This window comes from Heterobasidion irregulare (assembly GCF_000320585.1).
Source record: "Heterobasidion irregulare TC 32-1 unplaced genomic scaffold scaffold_01, whole genome shotgun sequence".
Classification (NCBI taxonomy): domain Eukaryota; kingdom Fungi; phylum Basidiomycota; class Agaricomycetes; order Russulales; family Bondarzewiaceae; genus Heterobasidion; species Heterobasidion irregulare.
This window is the reverse complement of record NW_009258197.1, coordinates 2,491,909-2,515,959: the sequence shown is the minus strand read 5'-3', so window position 1 is coordinate 2,515,959 and position 24,051 is coordinate 2,491,909. Positions and strand designations below refer to the sequence as shown.

At 53.0% G+C, this 24,051-nt stretch overlaps 10 protein-coding genes across 10 annotated transcripts; 6 read left to right on the top strand and 4 right to left on the bottom strand.

Moving 5' to 3' along the window:
- Nucleotides 1–930: 930 nt before the first annotated feature.
- On the top strand, nucleotides 931–3,107 carry HETIRDRAFT_469444 (uncharacterized protein). The gene is made up of 13 exons (XM_009543039.1): nucleotides 931–1,007; nucleotides 1,065–1,072; nucleotides 1,131–1,184; nucleotides 1,241–1,246; nucleotides 1,304–1,345; nucleotides 1,407–1,510; nucleotides 1,570–1,613; nucleotides 1,678–1,737; nucleotides 1,792–1,942; nucleotides 2,003–2,140; nucleotides 2,203–2,479; nucleotides 2,577–2,659; nucleotides 2,726–3,107. Exons 1-13 carry the CDS (start codon nucleotides 971–973, stop codon nucleotides 2,982–2,984), a joined length of 1,263 nt encoding a protein of 420 aa, XP_009541334.1. The 5' UTR covers nucleotides 931–970; the 3' UTR covers nucleotides 2,985–3,107.
- An 834-nt stretch (nucleotides 3,108–3,941) lies between these two features.
- HETIRDRAFT_306777 (uncharacterized protein) lies at nucleotides 3,942–4,664 on the bottom strand (the record flags this gene model as incomplete). The annotated part of the gene is made up of 1 exon (XM_009543038.1): nucleotides 3,942–4,664. One exon carries the CDS (start codon nucleotides 4,662–4,664, stop codon nucleotides 3,942–3,944), a length of 723 nt encoding a protein of 240 aa, XP_009541333.1.
- Nucleotides 4,665–4,764: 100 nt separating this feature from the next.
- HETIRDRAFT_307405 (uncharacterized protein) lies at nucleotides 4,765–6,262 on the bottom strand (the record flags this gene model as incomplete). Its single annotated transcript, XM_009543408.1, has 2 exons — nucleotides 4,765–5,817; nucleotides 5,870–6,262. The coding sequence occupies 2 exons, from the start codon at nucleotides 6,260–6,262 to the stop codon at nucleotides 4,765–4,767; spliced, it is 1,446 nt and encodes a 481-aa protein (XP_009541703.1).
- Nucleotides 6,263–7,269: 1,007 nt separating this feature from the next.
- HETIRDRAFT_407078 (uncharacterized protein) lies at nucleotides 7,270–7,538 on the top strand (the record flags this gene model as incomplete). Its single annotated transcript, XM_009543037.1, has 2 exons — nucleotides 7,270–7,328; nucleotides 7,430–7,538. Coding segments are annotated over 2 exons (168 nt in total), but the record flags the coding sequence as incomplete, so codon positions are not given.
- A 206-nt stretch (nucleotides 7,539–7,744) lies between these two features.
- Nucleotides 7,745–9,775, top strand: HETIRDRAFT_114546 (uncharacterized protein; the record flags this gene model as incomplete). The annotated part of the gene is made up of 7 exons (XM_009543036.1): nucleotides 7,745–7,925; nucleotides 8,141–8,262; nucleotides 8,303–8,309; nucleotides 8,481–8,749; nucleotides 8,878–9,084; nucleotides 9,113–9,475; nucleotides 9,545–9,775. The coding sequence occupies 7 exons, from the start codon at nucleotides 7,745–7,747 to the stop codon at nucleotides 9,773–9,775; spliced, it is 1,380 nt and encodes a 459-aa protein (XP_009541331.1).
- A 616-nt stretch (nucleotides 9,776–10,391) lies between these two features.
- Nucleotides 10,392–14,762, bottom strand: HETIRDRAFT_443220 (uncharacterized protein; the record flags this gene model as incomplete). Its single annotated transcript, XM_009543035.1, has 10 exons — nucleotides 10,392–11,393; nucleotides 11,453–12,522; nucleotides 12,581–13,471; nucleotides 13,549–13,560; nucleotides 13,616–13,823; nucleotides 13,873–14,036; nucleotides 14,100–14,125; nucleotides 14,180–14,254; nucleotides 14,304–14,562; nucleotides 14,684–14,762. 10 exons carry the CDS (start codon nucleotides 14,760–14,762, stop codon nucleotides 10,392–10,394), a joined length of 3,786 nt encoding a protein of 1,261 aa, XP_009541330.1.
- Nucleotides 14,763–14,788: 26 nt separating this feature from the next.
- Nucleotides 14,789–15,136, top strand: HETIRDRAFT_306094 (uncharacterized protein; the record flags this gene model as incomplete). The annotated part of the gene is made up of 3 exons (XM_009543034.1): nucleotides 14,789–14,870; nucleotides 14,931–15,013; nucleotides 15,068–15,136. 3 exons carry the CDS (start codon nucleotides 14,789–14,791, stop codon nucleotides 15,134–15,136), a joined length of 234 nt encoding a protein of 77 aa, XP_009541329.1.
- A 477-nt stretch (nucleotides 15,137–15,613) lies between these two features.
- On the bottom strand, nucleotides 15,614–16,359 carry HETIRDRAFT_437918 (uncharacterized protein). Its single transcript, XM_009543033.1, has 6 exons — nucleotides 16,323–16,359; nucleotides 16,074–16,266; nucleotides 15,989–16,009; nucleotides 15,865–15,941; nucleotides 15,788–15,807; nucleotides 15,614–15,732 (listed from the first exon to the last, which is right to left on the bottom strand). The coding sequence occupies exons 1-6, from the start codon at nucleotides 16,325–16,327 to the stop codon at nucleotides 15,713–15,715; spliced, it is 336 nt and encodes a 111-aa protein (XP_009541328.1). The 5' UTR covers nucleotides 16,328–16,359; the 3' UTR covers nucleotides 15,614–15,712.
- A 239-nt stretch (nucleotides 16,360–16,598) lies between these two features.
- HETIRDRAFT_31308 (uncharacterized protein) lies at nucleotides 16,599–18,815 on the top strand (the record flags this gene model as incomplete). The annotated part of the gene is made up of 5 exons (XM_009541998.1): nucleotides 16,599–16,719; nucleotides 16,781–17,024; nucleotides 17,082–17,343; nucleotides 17,399–18,586; nucleotides 18,646–18,815. 5 exons carry the CDS (start codon nucleotides 16,599–16,601, stop codon nucleotides 18,724–18,726), a joined length of 1,896 nt encoding a protein of 631 aa, XP_009540293.1. The 3' UTR covers nucleotides 18,727–18,815.
- A 305-nt stretch (nucleotides 18,816–19,120) lies between these two features.
- Nucleotides 19,121–23,650, top strand: HETIRDRAFT_378371 (uncharacterized protein). The gene is made up of 7 exons (XM_009543032.1): nucleotides 19,121–19,461; nucleotides 19,519–20,607; nucleotides 20,665–20,861; nucleotides 20,918–21,054; nucleotides 21,111–21,317; nucleotides 21,374–21,913; nucleotides 21,962–23,650. The coding sequence occupies exons 1-7, from the start codon at nucleotides 19,295–19,297 to the stop codon at nucleotides 23,447–23,449; spliced, it is 3,825 nt and encodes a 1,274-aa protein (XP_009541327.1). The 5' UTR covers nucleotides 19,121–19,294; the 3' UTR covers nucleotides 23,450–23,650.
- Nucleotides 23,651–24,051: the final 401 nt, after the last annotated feature.

Genomic DNA, 24,051 nt, shown 5'->3' with positions numbered 1-24,051 from the left:
ACAGCTGTAGGCGGCCCTGCATAGATTTGTCGACGACGACCGCCAGTGTCGTGCTTCTTTGGCGCACAGAGCCGCTGGTTTCAAGGGCACGCATCAAACACATTTCCTCATTCGTCAAGTTGCACTGTACAAATCGACGCGCACAATTCATAATTTCCAATGTGTGTACAGATTCAACTCTGAGATCCCAGGCGGCATGAAGTTGATAGGGCGAGACTGTCTCGCAATGTGCTAGAACGTGGGGGGATGTGGGGTTATGCAGAATGATGCGCTTTGCGAAGGAGTCGATGCATGAGCAGTTGCTGATCCTAGGCTGTTGATCCCATATACGGCTACGTATGGGAGGCACTCGCGGATCTTCTTGACAACCATGTAAGTACATTTGCATAGGGAGCAGGGATTGGCAAACCGCACGCCCGATTTGCGAGTTGACGGCAGTCGCTTTATATCGAGAAGCGAGACCACATGCACTCAAGGTTCATGTTTGGGTGCGCGCCTGAGAAGCATTCCGCAGATTAGTAGGCCAGTGAGATTATATTCTGTTTGTAAAAGAGCTGACGTTGTTGACCGGTTCCACCCAGGATTTCTGTTCGCAGAATCGACCTTGTCTAGCCTTGTCCGTAAGCAGCTCAAGGGCCCTGAACTCGATGCGCCCAAGACGAAGCGCTATGGCATTGATCTGAAACAAGAGCCGCTCAAGTGTGAGCCATGGAGGAGTTTATGTGCGTTGGTGAGCTTGAGCATGGTTAGTCACCGTGTTGAAGCAGTTGTCCTGTCAATTGAGGAGGTCATTGGCGTCGTGAGTTCCGGACAGCTCCGGACCGAAGTGTGGGCGGGCCGCTGCCTCCGTTAGAACAGCGGGCCAGCGTGCGTGACACCCTCCACTTAAAGACAGAGATGGCTGGATATAGCTGTCCATCTCTCGCCATCGACCTCGCTGCCTACCTGCATAATTACCTGACACTTGAAGATGTCTGACGGACTTAAGAAATTGAATGTTTTGATGTGTGAGTGGTCCAATATCCGTGTCTGGGAATGCGGGTGCTCATGAGATGTTAAACCAGGTGGTACCGTGAGTGATTTAGACGAATCTTCAGAGCTGGGACCCTCTAGTGAACGCAAAATCGCAGGGAGAGTATACCACAGGATGGACAGCATCAGGCGCGTCGAAATCAGACAAGAAGGTGAACGATCGCGCTACCAATTTATGCGCGTTGATCGTGCTGACCTATGTCGATAGATTGGTGTCAGTACCTTGCCTTCTACTTGTTGTGCCCAAGCATAATTGAAAATGATAACATAGGTTGTAGGATTAACTCTGTTCGACCTCCGCAGACTGGGCAAGGTTCGATTGCTCGTTCGGTGGTAGGTGACGTCTAATTCATTTGTGTCTCAAATCTATCCAGGTCGGCAAGCTTGGTATGGCAGGCGTCAGCGGCGGCAAATTCCCCGCTATCAGACAGCATCTGCAGGAAAACATCGCACATGTGTACAAGGACATGGATATCTCGTGAGTTTGCGCATGTTGCCGTTTCAGCCACTCTATCTTATAATTTCTGATTTTTGCAGATTTGACAATTTTCCGGAGGAGGGGAAAACAGATCCGGAGGCTTGTACGTAACATGGACAGGTGTAGGTTGATGGCAGTGTCTGACGGTGCGGATTTTTGATGTGCAGACAAGACAGCGATTGATGGGCTTTCACCTGGAGATGCAGTCATCATCTTCACACCAGATAGTGAGCTGAGATATCACTTACTCACCTGTTTATAGCAGGGCTCAGTCGACCTAGGTACTCACTACCCTATCGCAAAGTACGCTCTGGAGCGCAGGTTACACGTCCTCGTCACAAAACCGGCAACTCAGCTCCTCTCGCACCACTTGGATCTCATTACCCTTGCAAAGAAAAACGATGTTGTTTGCTTTGTCGAGCACCACAAACGGTTTTTTTGCATCTTACCTGCACCTCCCATCACATTTATTGATGTTTCTGCCATGACTAGGTTCGACCCTGTCTACAGCGATGCCCGCGCGCGCGCAGCACAGCTGGGCGAGTTCAATTTCTTCAACGCGTGGATGAGCCAGCCGAAGAGCCAGCTTGAGACATTTCGCGCGTGGGCCGGAAAAGACTCAGATATTAGGTGCGTAGACTAGCAGAATCTGTACGGCGTTCGAAGCTGAGGATCTTGCCTCTCACCTATAGCTACTACCTCTCATCGCACCACATCGACATCTGCTGCTGGATTCTTCAAGACAAGGCGGTCCCCACGCGTGTCGTCGCAAGTGCTGCCACAGGCATCGCAACGAGCGAGCCATACAACTGTGTTCCCCAGACGGAGGACACGATCACGCTCCTTGTCGATTGGCAGTCGATCGGCAGCTCCAAGCACAAGGGCACCGCAGTTTATACAGCGTCATGGACTGCGCCGCTGAAGGCCGGTGTTCATTCGGCACAGCATTGGTATTATATGGGAGAAAAGGTACGGTTCGAAAGATTGCCATCCGGTGCCCTCCGGTGCCATGCCCCTCGACCGATTGCGATTCTGACGCGATATCTTGCGCTCACGATTACGATAGGGCGATATCACCGTCGATCAAGCTCACCGCGGATACGATGTCACGGTCGACGAGACCGGGAAATCGTGGTACAACCCGTTCTAGTACGCTTTCTCCCGTCTCCTTGACTCCTCTCCAAACGCTGACATCAATGTCGTCTGGGCCTCCAGCATGAAGTACTCGCCCTCGGAGAGCGGGCACTTCGATGGCCAACGTGGTTACGGCTACGTCTCGATCGAGAAGTTCATCGACGCAGCGCGAAGCGTCAACGCGAAAGAAGTCGGCCCAAGCGAGTTCGACAAGCACGGGCTGCCCACGATCGCGAACACGGTGCTCACGACCGCCATCTTGAATGCGGGCCGTATCAGCCTAGACGAGAAGAGGGCCGTGGGGATCAAGAAGGTCGGAGAGCAGTGGGTCCTCGAGTAAGCGCGCGAACCCGTTCGTAACAGCAGGTAAAGGCGGGTCCTGTTATCGACAAATACGACGTGTATTACTTATAGGAATAGCGGTATGGATATAAGATATGTAAATATGTAACCTCTCACAAGCAATGGGCGCTCCGGTGTCGACAACACACACGTACATACGTGTCTGCGCCTTCGAGCAGCGTAAGAGAGTAGTCAGTACGCGATCCTTCTGATGCCTGATATCATGCTGGCCATCGCGAGCTCTCAATCACACAACCGCCGCCTTCTTTTCGTCCCCGGCCATCCGAGGAGTCAGGGAGATGTTAAATGCGTGCTAGTGCGTTCGGAAGTTTTCCGAGTGAGCATGGAAAGGCAAAGAGAACACACAGGAGCAGGGAGCATGTTGGAATATGGAACCGTTGTAATTTCCGCAATATTCGTGACATCGAGCGCTGAGCTGGAGCTTGAGTGCTGATCAGGTGAGGTTTCTAACAGCAGATATGATTTCGCCGGGAACTGATGTTGATGAGTTATTGGTCGGACAAGGCTGAGCAGTCAGAAAGCATATGAGAGCATATGGTTTCCACGTCATGCTCCATCGAACGTACCTGACTCTAGAATTTCACTAGCCGCCGTGCCTTTATTGCGCCAAAGGGTGCAAGTCATTTCCTGCTCAGTGCATAGCCAGTTCCGATAGGATCATCTGTGCCGAACGCAGGTTTAAGTTCAATAATATTGATGAAGAATGGAAGTCTAGTAGACACTCACATGGATCTTGTGGACGACAAGCACCTGCAAGCACTGCAAGCCGAACGCGATACAGCCATCCGACGCTCGCCATCAAGAATGTGAATCACCGGTTCAGATTGCCTCATCAAGCTCAGCAGGTCTTGTGCTCAATACTGGATAAATGCGATTCAGGAACCCTTGTTACTGTATAGCTGACACTCTGCGCGAGATATGACGATGCATCCCTTCAGGCCGGCGATGTAAAGACGACAGGGAGTCGGAAGACGGGTGTTGCAACATGACGATGTGAAATATAACACAATGGGCGAAGGTAAAAGATAGAAGAGGGTGATGGGAAAAGGACTCGAGTTCGGATGATGATGAACGGAGAATAACAAGGAATATGATAAGTCACGCCATGCGATAGACCATCAGAAGTGTACGGCCGAGAAGTAAAGACGAAAGATAGGTATGGTAAAATGAAGAATAAAATAAAATGGGAGAAGGAATAAGACCAGTGAAAGGGGACTGTTAGGCTGTCAACTTCACACGTAAGAGAACTAGAAGAGAAATAAGGGGGTAATGGTGTGTAACGAAGATGAGGTTTGCATACGAGGGATAGAGACGGAGAGAGAGAGAGAGAGATTCGCAGAATGAGCGATTGTGGTGTTGTGCATTGGGAGTCGCTATGCCGTACACGAGACAAAGACGAAGAGACTGAGGATCCGACAGAGGAGTCCATTGGTTGTACATGAGGGACACAAAGGCCGATTATACACGGGGAGGTCGAATGCGACCAGGAAACCTCGTTGCTTTGTGTGGGACATGCGTCTCCAGTCGAAGATAGCGATGGAAGATTGATGGGGTGAAACAGTGCAAAAGAAAGAGAGTATGCATGGATGATGAGGATTGCAGAGACAGAAATTGCACGAGACCGATGCGTCGACGACAGGCGTGTATGGTGATACATTTTGCGGGATGTGAATGTGTGCACTCAAGGATGAAGTGGAGTATGTCAGGTTCTCGATGGACCGCGACGGGATGACGGACCGTCGCCGTGTTTTAGACACCTATGCCACCATCGTACGAGGGGAAGGGCCATTGAGGGCATGTAGGGCGGGACGACCGAACGTAACAAAGTCGTGTGGTAAGAAGTGGTCCGGAGGGTTCTCTGAGTGCTGCTTGTTGACCGCTGGCTCAAACTTGGGGGACGATAGGTTTTCCTTGTCGTCGTCAGACATCAGCGAGCCGGAGAAGGGATCGCTTGAGAACCCCGGGCTAGTCGGGGTGGCAGGCATATCGTCGGAAAGATCGGAAACGCTAGTCGCGGCGCTCATCGGAGTACTGGCAGCAGTCATGGTGGAGCGAACGGGTGTCATGGGGAGGGGGAGGGATGGACGAATATAACGTCCTCCCTGCAGGTAGTATTGCACCACGAACGTCGACGCCTTGGCGTAGAATGCGTAGGAGTATTTCTTCACCAAAATCTCCGACAGATCGTCGACATGGTTCGCGAGACGATTGTCGAGAGAATCGACGATCTCCATGCACTCCTTCGTCTCTTCCTCAAACATCCAGCCTCCTTTGCCACAGAGATACCGGGCGAGTGTCAATGAGCCACGGGCGATCGACGACGGCGGGTACTTGACAAACTCTCGGTAGAACAGAGTGATCTCCATCAAGAAGCGCGCGACATGCTGGACGCGTGGTTCCTCCATATACGGGACACAACACATAAACCGGAGCCAGGCTTCAGCTGTTGGGTGGCCCAACGTCCATTGGATGGTGGCGAGAACATGCCCCTCCATCTGGATGAAGGCGGACTCGTCATAGGCCTCGCGGCAGAAATGAACAAGTTCTTGAACAGTGGGCACACGCTCCTTTGCGTCCTCGAATTTGGCAGCAATCCAGAGCGCCGCACAACCGACGAGCTGGTAGTGTTTGATGTAGACCACGCGGCGGGACACATATCGATCCACAATGTTCAACGTGAGGTAGAGCGTCTCGGGGCGCAGTCGAAATGTGAAGTGTAGCTCGACCAGAAATTCGACCAGGCAAGGACGCATACGCCACGTGATTTCTGGTTGCTGGTCCATGGATGTGGTTGAACCCATCGTGTAGCGCTGGAAGACGTGAGCCCGGGACGAGGAGATCAGTCGGAGGCAGACGACTGACCTCCATTTCATGCATGTAGTACCGCACTTCTTCGCGATATTCGTCTTCGAGCAGAACGCCATCCCTCCGCATAGCGGCGAGCTGCTGTTCTCGCTGGCGCTGGAGCATGAGCTCGACGCGTGCGGCGCGAGGAGACTTGCGGGAAGACACTGGAGGGGAGCCTTGCCTGCGAGACTTGGAGATGCCATTTGGAGATGGACGTTTCTTGGAATAGACACTTGAGCGCGCGGCTCGGGTGGAGGAGGTGGGAAGGTCCTTCATGTTGGGTGCGGTGAGAGAGACGAGGGCGGATTGAGGTTGAAGCGGGAGAGGACTAGAGGTAGGGGGTCGGTGGGAGAGAGGGGGGGTGGAAGAGAGAGGGTCAGCGCATGGGACGACGGGAGGGAGAGACATGGTGCAAGGCTATCGCGCTCGTCGCAGGGGACGGGACTGGGACGGACAAGGTAGAGGGAAGGAGCAAGAACGGGGAGCGGCGAGGACGATGGGCCACGGACATAAATGGACCAGCCATGACCCAAAGAAGAGGGGTAAAAGAGGAGGGGAGGCCCTTGGGCGACCCTCCCAGAGGAGACGCCACATCGAGACGGCAGTGGCACTTGAGACGATCGCGGGGCATCACTGGACACAACAGCACTCACCAAACGTAGGATGCGCGGGCTCTTCGGTTTCGGGGTCGGTCGAGTGTCAAATTCGCCAAAAGAGGACGGGGGGCAGTGGGCTGGCGTATGTGCGATGGCAAAGTCGACACACGGCAGGGCAGGGCGGCGGCGGCAGGAACGGGGACAGGGACGGGGACAGGGACGGGGGCGGGTGCTGGTCTGGGCGGGATCCAGGGCGGGAGTCGTTGTGGTCAGCGTACAAGGTCGTGAAAGATATGGAGACAGGAAAGGAGAAGAAGCCCACGTCGCAGACGACGAGGGCAATGCGAGCGAGAGAGAAACAGCGAAAACGTGCCCAACAAAAGAAATATAAGCGCGCCGGAAAGCCGGGCTCCCTCGTGTGGTCGTAACATGGTCGAAACGAGCAGTGTGAAGGGCCGAAAAACATGCACTCAGCCCCCTTCAAATTGTGAAAGGGCCCTTCGTCCCGGCCGCAGCCCGACCCTGTCATCGATGTCTAATCGCACCCGCATCTCTCCTCATCTGATCCTATCTGCAGGCGCCCGTCTCTCTCGCCTCCTCTGCACAATGACGCAGCACACACACACACGCCACGCGGGGGGCAGGGAAGACAGCCTCTATGCTACAGCGCCATACCACCGATGATGCAGCCATCGTCGCGATCGCACATCTTCCCGACACCGCGCTCGATGACTGCTGCTCGATGACGATCGGCCGTCGGCCCGCACCCAATTCCATTTACGGCTTTCCCACGCCCCCACGTTTCTCGACATCGGCAAGAGCGCTTATGACGTAGGACATGTCTCACCAGACGTTGCTTTGCTCCAGTACGCTGCAGTGTGTTCTGTCCATCCACAGCAGCACGTAAACTCTTCGTCAACTCGTGTTCGCGACCCACAACAATGCCGACAATGTTCTCACCTGCGACACAATCGGCCAGCTCCAAACTTCCGTCTGAAAATCCCGCGGCAGACAGCGTATCAGCCCACTCTCGCAGCGTTCGTATCGAGGAGCAGGCCAGCGCTTACAGCAGGGGTTCCGATAGATAGCAAGGAAACGACGGGTGGGGGTCTCGACGATGGTCGGACGGATTAGACGATGGCCACGGTGTAAGTAGTAAGCTTGCTGTATTAGCTGGTGCAATGCGAAAGGATCGAGGTCGAACGGATGAACGAATGAATGACTGGGTGAGCTGTCTATCTAGGGCGGAAGAGTCGAGAGCTTAAGGCCGCAGAGTGAAAGGTCCCGAGCAGCGATGCTGGGCGGTCACGGTGCCGACCCCGCAATACCGAAGGGAGCAGGTAAAGGTCGGGGTGGTGAGGAAAATGAGTTGAATATCGCCGACGCTGCCTTTGAAGACGGATGGGCCTGCAATGCGCGAAGGGCGTGTTTTGTTGACAATGCAAGATGTGCTAACCGGGTGATATCACCCCTAAGTATGTACATGAGAAACTATAACACCACGTTTTCTGCCTTCCGGCAGGCCGCAGAGTCTCGTCAGTGATTCGCCCATAATGCGTGTGATACTCACGTAACGTCAGCTGAGTTCTGTTGTCGCGTGGCCTCGTGTTCAGCGCGTCTTCCGTCTCTCTCAGAAAAGACATCCAGCTCTGTCTATGTAAGTGTCTGCGAGACATTTATGAGCAACCAGTCCGCACGCTAGACGCATCTCGCAAGTCGAGTCGAGACCAAACCACTGGCGCTTGCGATCCGGCATCCAGGCTGTCCAGATCTTCGGGTCTGCCTACTTATCGAGACGTCAGCATCAGCTTGGTGTGCACGATTTCAGCCGACAGTTCATTTCGATTTATAGATGGCAAGTAAGTCTCATAGACCGGTAATCCAGGGCTTCCGGACCAAATCTGCGTATTATTACATGCCTTTCTTCGCAACCCGCCACCTTCCTTTTGACCCACCCAATGCCCTCCCATCAATCACGTCTTATCAGCCATCATCGCCCCACTAAGGCTTACTTCCATACTCACTCACAGATCTGACGTACGCGGAGCTCCTTGGCAGCGGCCGTTGTATTCATAGCACGGGGGAGCCGAACAGGCTTGTTCCCGATGGACACAGAGGCTACACACTTATCCGCGACTTGAAAATGGGTCGCAAAATTCCCTGGATTTCCGAGCACGATGGCTCGAACCTAGCCTTGGCAGCCGATTCGTCGTGGACCGCGGACAACGCCCGCAAAGGCACGCAGATCAGTGGCGAAGGCGTAGCGATGGAAGGGGCAGACCAGACTAGCGCCGTCCGAGTCGGTTCAAATGTGGTGCAGGGCGGTCCCGAAGCCTCCGCTTGGCTCCGGATAAGTACACGTGGTGCCGACCCCGCGTAGCACGGTTCACATCGATCTTCGGACACTGTATGAGAGCGAATTGACAGCCGCGTTCTGAGGACCGGGTGCAGAGCATGGAGGCAGAAGGTCTGCTCTGGGGAGGTGGAAGACGAGTCGTGGGCGACGGACGCTCTCTAGCGCAACGAAGAGGTGAGAAACAGGCTATCTTGGCGGTATCATATGCCCGAAGACCTAAAGGCCTAATGGGAGTAGTCAACCGGACAGGCCAGAGGGAGCTCACGAGCATCGCGCGAGTTCTCACGTCTCCACGGCGCCTATCAGGGAATCGACGCCTCTGCTCTGTGCATGCACCGCGCGCAATCCGAGCCTGACGAGTCTCAGAATTGGGCGCTATTATCGGTCGCGACCGCAGCACGCGAGGGATCGTGTCTCGAGATGCTCGTATTGTCTCGTCCTTCTCGAGCGCGAGGCACAGCAGCCGTCGCGTACACAATGGGGGGCTGGAGATGTGGGACGATGTGGGCTGCTGTTTTGGTAAAACGTGTTGACGTGGCGAGCGCAAGCTGGGACGGGCGAGTGCCTGTGTGGGCATGCTTTAACCGTATGCGGACGCACTCGGCCGAGCCGCCCCGCGGAACAGGGAAATCTGAGATCTGCACTCCCGATGGGAGCCCCGACACACTGGTGCGACAACTCTCTCCATCGCTGGCAACAACTTGCCATATGCAGACAAAGTAACTATGGACTATACAGAAAACAACGACTGCCCTGCTTTCCAGAACTCCATCTTCCCTGCGCGAACCAGTGCACGGATTCCCGCCCTCGAGCTCATCCACCGATGCAGTTCAGGCTTTACCTTTCTCCTCAACGAGCATCGATCGTAGCCCGTTGTCATTTCCAAACCCGGAACACCCAGATTTGTACACCAGGGAGCGCCTTCCGGCCCCCTTCGCGCCTTCCACCTTCCAGTCTATCACTTTTTGAATGCTCTCCTTGATGATTCCTTTTGGGCTGACGTCGATTGTGAGGAATCATGCTGCTATTTGCGAACAGCCAGGTGACTGTGCGTTTCTGTTCTCGTGTGAGCGCACTGTGATTGACGCGTGAGCAGACCCTTATGCCCGCAAAAATCGCATAAGAGCTTCGTCACGACCAATCGGTCTCAACCGGCATCGAGGCATAGGAAGACATTTACCGATTATGCCAACAAAAGATAGGACCAACTGTCGCCTTGTCGCCACGTGTAATGTAATGCTACTCTGAGGTTTTAAATGTACATGCAGCATCTAGCCGCCAATGTCCATCGTGTCTCATTAAGGCTTGCGATTCTTACAATCAGGAGATACGGGGAAAGGATGTGATATGCGTAACAAAAAAAAGAAACAGACCGACGAGCCACCATTGCACTGTTAAAGACGAGTGTATACTGAATGAGAGAGAGAGTATGAAAGGAAAGCAGTAAACAAGACAAAAAATGACGAAACGAAAGGAAGGCAAATGATCTACACCCGCGAGCGCGAAAGTGCGTCTGCGCAGTCCAATGGGTGAGGATGAGCGATGAAGTAGAGCGAACAATATGCAGATAACTGGGCGCGTGCGCTCAATTACGCGGAGGGCCACCCATCAGCAGAGCCATGATGTCATGAGCAGGCTGGCTGGTCGCACCAGGCGGACCTTGCTGCTGAAGGTGCGGGGGTAGGAGGTGAGGCATCATGTGCGGCGGGAGCTGCTGTTGCTGCTGTCGCATTGTCAACTGCTGAGCTTGGTGCTGGGCTTGCAGCTGAACATTGGGGCCCTGCTGAGGCCCAAATCCACTCCCAGGACCACGAAGACCACCGCCAGCGACACCACCCATTCCAAGTAGTTGAGCCTGTGCCGGCCCACCACGAAGGTCCATTTTGTTCGGGTGTCCGAGTCCCACCATGGGGTTGTGGCCAAGCGGGTTCTGCAGTTGATGAGGGCCTGGCGGAGGTCCACGCATCTGCGGTCCAGCAGAATAGCCGGCGTTTCCGGAGAAGTTGTTGAAGGGTGGGGTGGGACCATTGCCAGGAATACCGCCCGACGACATTCCCATGGGCGAGCCCAAGAACTGTGAAGGCTCGTGAGGTGGACGCCCACCGAGATTCGCCAAACCAGGTGGTAATCGTTGCTGAGGAATGACTTGCAGCTGTGGGTTCTGAACGGGGATCGGCGAAGTTCCGTTGCGGAAAGGTTGTTGAGGAGGTAGACCATTATTGCGTTGATTGCTTCCCTGGTGTAAGTACAAGGACTGCATCTGGCTAGGGCTCGGATACATCTGATCCATGTTGCGCTGCGGCTGCAGACGCGCGTGAACGCTGAATGCCATAGAATCATCGATTTGATCATGGAAAAGGTTCTCTCTTCTCGGTGGAGGGATTGAGCGTAAACCAGGGACCATACCATCTGGGACAAAATTGCGATCGTCGAGGCGGTTATCGTAGAGGACATCAAGGTTACGAGCGGGAGTGAAATTCTGCTGTGGATGATGCACTGTATGCATGTTCGATGGCGCCTGCCCGTATGAGCCGTTATTGACAGACGACAGCTGGTTGAGAGTGTTGACGGTATTCAGTCGTTGACCCTGTCGCAAACAATCAATTCTCGAAGAATGAAACGACATCAAAAGAAGAGCACAAGTACCTGTGTAGAGCTCTGCAACATCGCAAAGATGTCTTCCATAGTCCTGCCATCGCCGTTAGCGACATTGAAAATATCGTTTGTGCTTCCTGTTTCGTGCCGCCGAACTGCCAGAGGCGACGGGGATGAATGCCCTATGATGGTTTGTCCCTTTACCATACCTGACGCTTGCGCGTCCCGTGTCTTGCCATCGAAGAATTTGGCGAACCGACTACCCTTTGATTGAGGATATTGAGATCCGCCGGGACCATTGGAAGAGAGCGGGCCATCAAACGATGGACTGTGATTAGCTAGGCGAAGACCTTGACCCGTCATAGGATTGACCCCGCTCAAGTCGGAATACGGAGATGCAGACTCAGGCGGGATACCGAACTGTGAGCGCTCGCCCATAGAAACCACCGACTGCCGCCTTAATGCCTCCGCGTGCGCATATGCTTCTTGGTCTTCTAGTGAGAATGAAGACCTCGCTTGGTGGTCAAATGGAGAGAAGCCACGCTGAGAACGGGATATATCAATGGTAGGACCTCTCATCGAACCGTTAAGCGTATCATGTTCAGATCCCATACGGGAGACGTCAGACAAGAATGGGCTCGAGGTTAACGAGTGCATGCCCGGCTGTTGCTGAGGAGGCTGCGAAAGGCCAGGTGGATGATTCACAGAGGCAAGACCCTTAGCCGAACTCGTGACCGAAGGCGTACGGGAACCAAAGGAAAGAAGACGAGAACCCGGAGGAGGATTGAACTGCGCAGGAATAGGAGACTTGATCAGACCGCTCGCAGTTTTCTCCATAAGCTGGTTATGGACCGATGAGCCTTCGGACGGGGAAGGGTTAGGGAAGAAACGAGAACCGACGACCTGTGGTGACTCCAAGGGCGTCGATGGCTTGGGTGCACCAGGAAGGGCGTGGTCTGCCGTAGAAGGGGTGACGATGGAAAGCAATGTTCGACGGCCGTCGGAAGGCGATTCGGGAGAGAAATGCGGTGCGGGACTGTTTGAGGGTTGAGGTAGGGTTGAAGCGTGAGATTGACCGTGTGTAGCAGTGGAAACAGCATCACGTTCAAAAGCGTCTTTAGCTAATTCGAAGCTTGGGTGAGGCCACGAAACTCGTCAAAATTAGGAAGTAGTGCTCACCGGTGGAAGCTCCTGAACGCCCAGGTTGCTCCTTTGCCTTAGCAAGTGCCACAAAAAGAGGATCCGGAGCGGGGGAGGATGCCGCGGGAGTGTCTGCAAAGCCCTCTGAGCCAGCGTCCAACTTCTTCTTATCATCCTCACGCCTCATCAGCATCTTGAACAGCTGGATTTCGTCCATCTGGGGAGCCGTCGTGGCCGTGGTCTCGGACTTTCCAGGCTCAATCGAATCGCCCTCTGCTTGCCCTTTGCCAACCTCGCTCAATTTCTCCTTCTGCTCTTTCTCCTTCATTCCTTTTTTCCAGGTCTGAATGCTGTCAAGCTCTCCGTCCGCCAACTTGCCTCCTAAAATCCCGCCAGACGAATTGCTGGCGGGAATATAGGTGTCCATCCAAGCAGGCTCCTTCTCCTTCTCTCGCTCCTTCTCCTTGTCTCTGCGCTCGTCCTTGTCTCGGTCTTCTCGGCTAGCAGCACGTCGTTCCCGACCACCTTGTCGCTTTGAGCGACCTTCCCGGTCGTCAACAATGTTCCAGCGGTCACGGTCGCGCGGCCTATCGTGATCCCAAGCTGCTTCGCCTCCTGCACCATTTCCCTTGTCCTTGTCCTTGTCCCTCTCGCGCCTGGCCAATCTCTCTTCTCGCTTCCCATCATCCCTCCAACGCCTAGTATCATCAGTGGTCTCACGATCGTGATCTCTGTCGCGTCGAGGAGGATCATCTTTGGTCTCTTTGCGTCGTGGATGATCATCGTTGTCTCGGCCTCGGTAACGGTCTCGGTCTTCGCGATCACGCTCTCGTCGAAGTGGAGATGGGTCACGACGGTTTCTCGAAGAGTCACGAACACGGGAACGTGGTCGATCACGGTCGTCACGATCTCTGCGCAGCCCGTCTGCCCCTACAAATAGAGAACACACGTTAGCGAGGACGATGAATCACAATATGAAGACTCTAATTATAGGCAAGCAAACTCACGATCGTCGCGACCTGACAGGCAGCAGTCAGAATGAGGAACCGTCGACAATGTATGAGAATGACGTACCTCTTCGCCAATCTTCACTCGTTTCGAGCTTCCGCCTCGGTGCTTCTCGCCCATCAGCCCTACGTGCCGCACCTGGCCCAAGAGGGCTTTGGGCAGCTAACTTGCTTGTACCCGGGGTTAAATGAGGGGCAGAGTCTCTTTCTCGCGTTCGTAGATTGGCAGCGGTAGCAGGAAGACCAAGCCGGTCGCGATCGTACTTGTCCGAAAGCTGCATCGAAGTTAGGCATCTCCCTGACGGGACACTGTGCGCAACGTACACTTCGCAACCTCTCGTGCCCTTCTTTGTCTCTGTCCCGTTCTCTGTCTTTGTCTCCATCTCGGTCTCGGTCTCGATCTGTAGTCCGGATGGATTGATGCTTGAAATTGCCCATCTGAGAAGGCTGAGAAAGACCTGAGCGAAAAGTCGCGCGAGGGAGAGGCTCTACAGATGTTCAACGAATGTATATTAGTTAACCTCATGCTTCATTAGTGTGGATAGGCTTACCTCCATCTTCCTGATCACGACGAAAGCTGAAAGGGGGCCGCTTAAGCTTACAGGCATGTTGGGAGCCGGATGTGACTCACCGCCTATCCCTAGCGGTGCTAGGTGCCGTGGAAGGTTCTGGTTCCTTTTTGCTGGATACCTGCTCATTCCAGTCCCTGCAGAGATGTGTTACCTACGTGGTCTGTAACATACATAGGCACGTACCCGAACCAGTCCTTTAGCGGTGGCATGCCGTCAGGTAGCCTGACCAGGGGAGACTTGTGCAAAGCAAGGCATTGAGCACGACTGTATGTGATGAAAGGGCGAATGGGTTGGGGGAGGCCGCCGGAGAGGGATTCGTGTGTCTGTTGTTCGTCCTGAATTGAGACTTTTTCCATTGCGTCAGCGACTTTATCGGCCACGCCATCACCAGCCGCTGGCAACGACGTGGGCGAGGATGTGGCTGCGAGATCGTTACTGTGAGCTGGAGACATGACAGGGAAGGGACAAGAGGAAGAGGGGAGGCGATGGAGGTTTTGAGTTTGGGAGGACCTGTGAAGGCAGGACGACAAGGGTGCAAGCGCCCTGTCACACTACTGGCTCACTCAAATTGCCAGAATCGGACATCCTCTTCTCTCTCTTGCCCTCAATATCGCCTTCTGCACTCTCCTGCCCCCGAACCATCTCCTCACACCCATCGCCTGCTGGGAATGCACCAGCCCACCCTCAAGCATTTTATTTTGAAGCAACAAGCCCTCGATCTCTTCCGTTCCGCCATCCGCGCCTCCCGATGTAACTCTTCGCTTTCATCCTCACTACCTCAACCCTCGGGCCTTATCATTGGTTCACTAGCGATTCCTGACGTCGTAGCCAGGGAAGAGACCATCGTTTGGATCCGTGCTGAATTTGAACGGAAACGTCATCTCCAAGACGTGGTACTGGATATGCATTTCTTAGTCCCAGCTTTTGATCATCCCATGCATTTTCAGGCGGCTATTGAGGATGCCCTTAAAGCAGGTCGCCGCGACATGAAACACTACTTTCCTGCGTCTCGCTGATGATAACCTCGGGTTCAGTGCGTGATTCCTTCTTTCCACTGCAACGTATGTCTGGAACTCTTCGTCAGGTACGCGAAACTACAAGTGGTCCTCTGACGTATGTATAACAGCCCATGTCGTGGAAATTGCGATGGTATAGTCAAAGCTGAAATACATTTCCTCGCAATGGTAAATGTCGGCTTTTCTTAAGACTTTTGACGTCGGTTCCAAGCCAGGTGCGTTGGGATTCCGGAGAGTCGCGCTGGATTCGTACAATGATAGCCGTCACGAAATTGCGTTTCGTTTACGGGTAGGCCATGGTCATTTGCCATCGTAATTGATGCATAATTAGCGTGCAAAAGGCTTGAGTGTATTCACCCCGTACTTGATTGTCAATGATATCAAGGTTGCATAATGAAGGGTTGTTATGCTGTTTTACATACATGTTTCAAAAATAACCAGCTGTGCTTGTGACAACAACAAACATTCTCAGACACAGAAAGGTGACCGAGAACGTAGAAGATTCAAATTTTGGTGGTTGTCGAGAGAAAAATTTGCAAGAGAGTGTGTCTCCAAGTAACAGTAGGCACGCGAAGCTCACGCCTGATTACGCAGAACTAGATAGAGTGTCAGAAAAAAACGATGAGATCATGTGTGATGATGAATGCTCACTCAAAATTACGGAATCGCCTCTGAAAGAAAAAGGCCATGAGTGTGAACGGCCAAGATTATACTCTGTGGATACTGACCTTAGGAACAACTTGCTAATGAACCGATCCTTGTTCACAGGCTTCTTGTTCTTTCCTTTTGGAACTTCGGTCCACATCTAAAAAGCAACTCAGTCGCAGCTCATCTTATTCGATACGCACACACCTCCTTGACATTCTCAAGGACCTGGACCAATCATGGGATATGTATGAGTCCATTGAGTCCAAAAGTGGTCAGAGGGGGCACGCACCATGTTACTGTGCCTATCAAAAGCCTTGACGCGTGCAAGAAGCTTCTTGTTGTTTCGGAGGGAGATCAAGACCTGTGTGTGGTTTCTGACGGCTTGTTGCAGCACCGACAGTGGTCCTTGGCTGATCTCATGCTCCTCCAGCTGTCGCAACTGTGCCTCATCGAGCTCGGACTTCGGTATATGAACGTACTGACTGTAAGCATCCTGATTTAGCGCGATCGAAGGTTGTAAGGAGCAAGGGGATCGTACCTCATTGTCGCGGAGGGTCAAGATATTCGTCTCGGATTCGTGTGGCGATGTTGAGGGCTGTTGAAGGAAAAGTTTGTCGGAGTGCGATCATTGAGCATGCCGAAGCCGCCGGTCCTATCACATAGACGCGAGCCTCGGCAGAATCAGACCCCGCTCGCTCACTTCCGCCAAGGATCTAGGAAACGCGGTCTGCGCTTCTGCTTTTGCTTTCAAGTACTTGGCTTTACTTTTCTCACCTCCAACTTCACTTCCCTCCCTCTTACAGATACCAAAAAAATGGGTCGTTTAAGGCAAAAAGGTAAGGCTGGCGCTGCCAAGGCCTACATCACTCGCTCCATGGCGATCAAAAAGCTGCAGTGTTCACTGGCAGACTTCAGGCGGTTATGTATTCTCAAAGGTATGTGCGATCCGTGTAGCTTTGCAGGCTGCTTGCAATAACATTTCCTTTCATTACGCAGGTATCTTCCCGCGCGAACCTCGTCACAAGAAGCGTGCAAACAAGGGCTCGTCTGCGCCGACATCATTTTACTATACAAAGGACATTGCATACCTGCAGCATGAGCCTGTGCTGAAGAAACTTCGCGAGCATAAGGCTTTCGCCAAACGTTTGGCTCGCGCCTTGGGAAGAGGGGAGTGGAGTAGTGCTAAAAGTCTCGATGATCATAAGCCAGTTCACCGGCTAGACCATATCATCAAGGAGAGGTACGTCTTCACCAGTTTGGAGTTTGAGAATTGTTCATAACAGCGGAGCATGTATAGGTACCCTACATTCATCGACGCTGTCCGAGATATCGACGATGCACTTTGTATGATCTTTCTCTTCGCTTCTCTTCCTTCAAACTCCCGTGTCCCGCCCGCCCTCATCGAAAATTGCTCACGCCTTGCCGCGGAATGGCAACTATATGTCATGCACACTCATTCGCTGCGAAGACTTTTCCTTTCAATCAAGGGTGTGTATTACCAGGCTGAAGTCATGGACCAAACTGTCACCTGGCTAGTGCCATACCAATTCACCCAAAATGTAGGTGCTCAGTATGCTTTACTGCATACACTTAAATGATTATATCTCTCATAAGGTTCCTTCCGACGTCGACGTCCGTGTTATGCTCACCTTCCTAGAGCTATACCAGACATTACTCGGCTTCGTCTTCTTTAAGCTGTATACTGACGTCAGTCTCGTCTATCCTCCGCCATTGGATGTTACAAAGGAGGAGGCCGCTGCAGGCGTAGGGGCCTTCAGCTTGCAGGACGCTACGCACAACGCTGTGCCTGCTCTTGCTCCAAAACAAAAGACTGTGGAGGTTGATGGCAAGAAAATCTCGAGCAAAGACGTACGACAGACGATCAAGACAATCTCTTCAACCCTCACAACATCAGATGGTGTTGACGTAGAAATGCCCGTCGTCGAATCGATACAAGAAGCAGCTGACGAGGACTTTGTGTCCCGACCGTCTGCATCGCATCCTGACGACGCCACCCCCGCTCTGCCAACACTCCACACACTCTCCACACTGCCGCAATCGCAACCATCCAAACTCTTTGCACCATTTGTCTTCTTCTTGTCCCGCGAGTCACCTCGTCCTATTTTCGAATTCATCGTCCGTTCATTTGGAGGATCCATCGGTTGGCCAGCATCATCCGGAGGGGGTTCACCGTACGACGAGACCAACGACTCGATAACACATGTCATTATTGATCGGCCGATTGTGGAGAGATCAAACGAGACGGACGACGAGCGCGAACGTCGGCACCGACGCAAGTATGTGCAGCCTCAGTGGGTCGTGGACTGCATCAATGCGGGGAAGATTCTACTGGAGGAACCATACGCACAGGGCAAGATTTTGCCTCCTCATCTGAGTCCTTTCGGCGAGCAGCAGGGTGCTTATGATCCTATGGCTGTGGATGGCGACATGGAGGAGGACGCAAGCGAAACAGCGAGCGTAGTCGAAGATGAGAAGCAGGAGGTGGAGGACAGCAACGAAGAGACAGCCAAGGAAGCGAAGGAGACGGCCGCCCTCAAGGTTGCGACGGCTGCAACCGATGATATTGGTGCACTCCGTGCGGCGGAACTGGCGGCGGAAGCTGCCGGCGTGGACTACGGGATGTTTGAGAAAGAGGTGGTCAAGTCACAGAAGAAGGCGAAAAAGGCACAGGCACTGGGAGCAGTCGATGCTGAACAGGACATGAACAAAATGATGATGAGCAACAAACAGCGGAAGCTGTACGAGAAGATGAAGTACAGCCAGAACAAACGTGCTGCGGAGGTATGGCCCTTTTTTTGAAATTATAAACGCATGTAATTGACCATATACCGTTCCTTTAGAACGTGAAGCTCGCAGAGCGGAAAAAGTCCTTGCAATCGGCCAAGAAACGAGAGGAAAAATCCAAACAGTCTACATCGTGATTTCTCCTCGTGGATTTGTCTACCTATACACCCGTATGACTGCATGTGTACATCTTCTCAGCCGCGTGGTAACCTAGTCGCTGCGTTCTATTCTGGGGGAACTGTGCCTCCAATTGACTGCGAATGATATGAGTTGAGTGCGAATGAGGTGTCACAAGAATTGGTCAGCTACCATGTTAGGCAGCAGGGATGCCCTGTGGTCGCGCGCCCTGTTCCGTCACCAGTGACCACTCTCCTTTCCGTCTTCTTGTACTTTCCCGGTCATCGTCGACAACAGCGTGGAGCAAGACACACACATTCGTTCGCCTGTTGCTCTTGCCGCATGGTCAGACGATTTGGCATCTCCCAGAAAGGTTCACCGTCTCGCGACCTTCCCGGCGCGTCTCCTCCGTTTCCGCCTCCACCGTACGAGCCAGACGAACATGCCCCACAGTTGGTCATTGGAGGTACGACGACGACAACTACCCACGTCGTAACGACAACAACACAGACAACTACGAGTTTCTTTTCTCTTCCGCTCTGGAGAAGGCGTCCGCCGGCGGCGTCCACCGTGTTCGCGCGACGTAGTATGTCGGGGATGGATGCAGACGAGAGTGGCGCACTAGGTCGTATGTCCAACATCTCAATGCCCATGCTGAACAAAGATCTTCCCCCGACCCCTACATCATCAGATGACGATCTTCTAGCTCCTAGTAACGAGGGAACATCTGACTTTACTCATCCTCGAGATCGGGCGTTGCACAAGACCCCACCCATCACGATATCCAGACCTATGAACCCCTCTCCGTCTAGGCTCTCATCAAAATCGTCATCCCCTCACCCGTCTCCGCAGCCTACAGTCGTACTTGCCCAAGCTGCACTAGGGATCGGACTTCCTCATGTCATGCCTCGAGCGTCGACTTCTTCGTCCAGATCTGAGGGAAACACTCTCGCCTTCATGAATATCTCTCAACACGAGGGCCATCGTGATTTGAAAGTTCGGCGTGTCAAGAGTTCTCAGAAGCTTTCTGTGCATTCGTCTGCAGAAAATCTTTCACCTGCAGATCCCAGAGGCCGGAGACGAACGCGGGGCATCTCACTTGGTACAACTGTGTTGCAGGATGCGGCCATCGATTCCAAGGGTAAAGGCAAGGAGGAGGAGCCTGCTCCTGATTCTACACTCCCCAGGAAAAGTCTTGCTCGCCGTGCTTCCTTCTGGAATCGCAAGAGGAATGAGTCTATGAAACTTCAACCAGAACCCGCGACTCAACACTCGCTTCCTTTCTTACCCCCTGTATCCCCGTTTCGCATGGACACAAATATAGACCCCCTTTCTGCGTCGTCCTCTCAAGATCATCCCTCATTAAGACCTCCACCAGGATTAATCCGTCGTCATTCGGCGAGCAACTCACCTTCACCTTCACCGGGACTTCCTCATGAAGTACCGGATAACGTGGCGCCATTCACAATACCCGAGCCATCCACAGGTAAACGTTACTTGCGTCGACCCTCCACAGCGGACTCCGCTCGGAGCCGTGCACATTCATTATTTATTGATTCTTTACCTTCATCATTTCATGCACCGGCGTCTCTACCTCCGACCCCTGAGGCCCCGTCAAAGCCTTCACATCCTCACCCTAGACAGCGCGCTCAGACCAATCCGCCTCTACTCCACCGGCTCTCCGTTAATCTTCTTTCATTCACGTCATCATCTCCGAGCCCATCAACTTTTGGGCTCAATGCCACGACGCAGTCTCCCACAGCATCCCCCCGCCCCTCGATATCCCAACCTCTGGTAGATGTTCCCAAGCCGAACAGAACTGAAGAAACTCCTGAAGTTTATTTATCTCGTCTCACCAATGCTGTGAGCAAGGCAGAAGTGGCCACCGTTTTGGCCTCGAGGTAAATTGTATATCTTTATATAGCCAGGCTCGGTCTGACGCGCTATGCACGGTCCAGTGGCGATAGCTTCCATCTTCGAGCTCTGCGAGTGTACATTGACCGATTCGAATTTGAGGGTGATCCACTAGATGTGGCTCTGCGGAAGCTACTCATGGATGTCGGTCTTCCGAGGGAAACCCAACAGATCGATCGAGTCATGGAAGCCTTCGCAGCTAGATACCGTCAATGTAATCCATCTTTGTTCGTCTCTGATGGTGCGTTTTTGGATTTATCTATCTGTTGTGGATCCGTCCCTGACCTCTCCATCAAGATCATCCATACATCTTAGCCTTCAGCTTGATCATGCTCCATACCGACGCATTCAACAAGTCGAATAAGCGCAAAATGACAAGACCGGATTACATCAAGAATACACGATTACCTGGAGTTGCGCCTGAGGTCCTGGAGGTATGATCGTAATTACATCAAGGCCTTTGTACCCTCGATCAATTTGGATTTTACAGTGTTTCTATGATAACATTGTCTTCGCTCCTTTCATCTTTATTGAAGATCCCTTAGATGTCAATGGGCAACGCGGGTTGACCTCAGACATCACACCATCCCGCGCGCTTCCTGGCATGACCTCTCAACCTTCATTGCCTGTCAGTGGCGGTGCCGTCACCCTTCTTGGAAAGAGCACCAAAATAGACCCGTATTACTTGATCACTAATGTGCGGCCATCCCTGTCTTGTACATGCTAACTCATTTAATTGTGCTACTTATTCAGAATCTTCTCGGTCCGCTTCGGGTCAACGTAGCCGCCTATGTTCCACCACAGAACCCGTATACCTCTACTGGAACGGGTGGTGCTTGGGACGAGCTGGAGCTTCGTCGGGCATTTGCTAAAGCCGGGGTCATTGAAGTTGGCCCGATGGATAATCGCAGAATGTCCACTGCCTTTCTTTCCCTGAGTATTGGCGGCTTCCCCGCACCATATCCTATTTTGGGTCTCCCGGACGGCTTACTTCCTCCATCCGACTCATCCGACTCATCGATGCTGAAGGTGACCAAAGTTGGTCTGCTTAGCCGCAAAGATGTTTCAACGGAAGGGGGAAAGAGAGTCTTGACCAAGAAATGGAGACCTTGGAGTGTTATCCTGACTGGCTCTCAGCTCTTGTTTTTCCGAGATCTCACGTGGGCGCCGAACTTATTGGAACAAGCCAAGTCGAGTGATGGTCAATTGTCCTCACCGGCTTCCCTCTTCAAACCCGATGAACTGCTTACGGTCAGAGATGCTATCGCTGTCTATGATAAATCTTACGACAAGGTCAGTGCATTATGCCACTTTTACTATGGTGAATTAACTTTGGTTTAGTCCGATCATACCTTTCGTTTCGTCATGGGAGACGGTCGCCAATTCCTTCTACAATCTACCGACGAACAGGATATGAACGAATGGATATCGCGGATCAATTATGCAAGCGCGTTCAAGACCAATGGCATCCGTATGCGACCTGTAGGGATGTCAGGCAAGGACGTTGAGCTCATGGGGGTAGCCGCTGCCGCGTCTTATTTGCGGGAGATGCAAACTCCCCAGATCAAGACTCTTACGTCCACTGTCCATACCTTCGACAACCGAAGTTCAGCAGAATTCCTGAACCGCTTGCCTAGTTCGCCTAGCTCCTCCTTCAGTCCTAATAAATTGCGCAAAGTCAAAGCTGTCAGTGGTCGAAGTGACATGGACCTGGAAGTCTCTGCTGCTCCAGCGATCGATGGGGCCTCACAATTTGTGGCTACATTCGATCAGGTCAAGGCTGACTTGGCTGCTGGTCGGTGGAGTATTGTTGACGATTTGCCCCTACGGACTGATATCCGACCGCGCGCACATAGCTTGGAATTGCCGTTGCGGCCCATCCTGGCTACTTCGGACGAAGGTGATACCTCAAAATCCTCTTCACGGACACAGATCATGCGATCTAAGCTCCGAGATATGGAATCCCGAATGGCTGCGACTCAGTCACAGCTGGACTCTGACCTTCGGTTCGTGCGCAATATCGCCACGCTCACGCCGTTCCAGCGGACAACTCGGGATCGGTTAGATGGTGCTGTTCAAAATGTGGCGAAACGGATCAAGCAGGCGCGGTTGGACATCGTAAAATTTATGTGTCATCGAGACATCATGAACAGCGATATTCTGGCAGAGGAACGGGACTGGTATCGGACAAAGACTATTGCACTCAAAGCCGCGACGGAATCGCTACACAGTCGGCGCGATCCGAGTGTTCCGAGAATGACCTTGTCTCTTCACCTCGATGATCAGGATCATCTCAGTACTTCTCCGCGGGACATTCCAAGTTCCGCTACTGACACACATTCCCGCCGTCCTGAATCCTCCACTGGCGAGTCTTTTCATTCTGCCCTCGACTTCGAATGGTCAACCACCACACCGGACGACGCGGCGGGCTCTGGCCTCAACTCACCGCTGGCGGACTCTCCTCTTATGACTCCTCTGACCGAAGACGGGAGTCACAACGCGTCGAGCTCATACCCATTCCTGCAAAGCGATAGTTCAGCTACGTCAACTGCCAGATCATCACTTGATCCGAGACATCTTTACCGCCAATCAAGCCAGTCATCTACGGTGGATGGTCTTGCGCATCCGTTACACGAGAGGTTTGTCACAGCACCCGAGATGCCCGAAGAGGAGGCAGAAGAGTGGAACAGGACTCGCGCAGCAAAGAGGGTGTCGTTGGTCAGAATGCCATCACAGCTCAGGCTATCTGTTCCTTTCGCACGTTCGGGGGAGTCCGTGCAAGAGTCCTCGAGGGTCGCACTGACTTCCCATCCCATCAACGAGACCTAATCCTCTTTGTGCTTCTCAGGGTTTCTCCCACATGCCTTCGCGCATTGGACATAATATTTTTCACTGTGCCATTCTTTCACGTCCTGCTCACACTCCTTTCGGGTTCTTCTTCGCTCTTATCAGTACTTGCCACAGAATATTTGGTAGCAGATATCATGACTGTGTATTTGTAACGCTTATGGACACGCCAATTCTAATTTGAATATTCGGACTACCGCGCAACACGACGTTGGGCGTTGAGCTGGGAGTCGATTCACGTCGATGTTTGTTCCCTGGGTGCAGGCATGGGCAGCGTGAGGCTTGAGCGTGCTTAGTCGTTGATGACACATATTTATAAACCGGATATGGCAGCTGTTGTAGATGGATTGGGCAGTTGTCAAGGCAACTGCCATGCGCTCTAGTGCATCTTCAGAAGACTGAGGCCCTCAGAGACCGCTGCGGGCCACTGCTGTCCCTCATGCTCCTCAGGGACGCCAACCGCCAATCCGTATTCTGCGCCAAAGTGTACCAAATCGGACGTGCTTCCGTGATTCAAAAGCCGTTTGACTTAATCCTCGTTCCGTTCCTTTCAGGGTCTCACAGCACCTCACAGCACGCGCCTC

Bases quoted from the DNA above. Each gene is read 5' to 3' on its own strand.
- HETIRDRAFT_378371 (XM_009543032.1), top strand. From the start codon at position 19,295: ATGTCGGGGATGGATGCAGACGAGAGTGGCGCACTAGGTCGTATGTCC. The intron at 19,462-19,518 runs GTTGCACAAGAC...CTCTCCGTCTAG, and splicing joins ACTCATCCTCGAGATCGGGC to GCTCTCATCAAAATCGTCAT. The intron at 20,608-20,664 runs GTAAATTGTATA...TGCACGGTCCAG, and splicing joins GCCACCGTTTTGGCCTCGAG to TGGCGATAGCTTCCATCTTC.
- HETIRDRAFT_437918 (XM_009543033.1), bottom strand. The intron at 16,010-16,073 runs GTGCGTGCCCCC...TGATTGGTCCAG, and splicing joins TTGATAGGCACAGTAACATG to GTCCTTGAGAATGTCAAGGA. The intron at 15,808-15,864 runs GTCAGTATCCAC...TTTTTCTTTCAG, and splicing joins ATTAGCAAGTTGTTCCTAAG to AGGCGATTCCGTAATTTTGA.
- HETIRDRAFT_469444 (XM_009543039.1), top strand. From the start codon at position 971: ATGTCTGACGGACTTAAGAAATTGAATGTTTTGATGT. The intron at 1,738-1,791 runs GTGAGCTGAGAT...CAGTCGACCTAG, and splicing joins CATCATCTTCACACCAGATA to GTACTCACTACCCTATCGCA. The intron at 1,943-2,002 runs GTTTTTTTGCAT...TGCCATGACTAG, and splicing joins TTTGTCGAGCACCACAAACG to GTTCGACCCTGTCTACAGCG.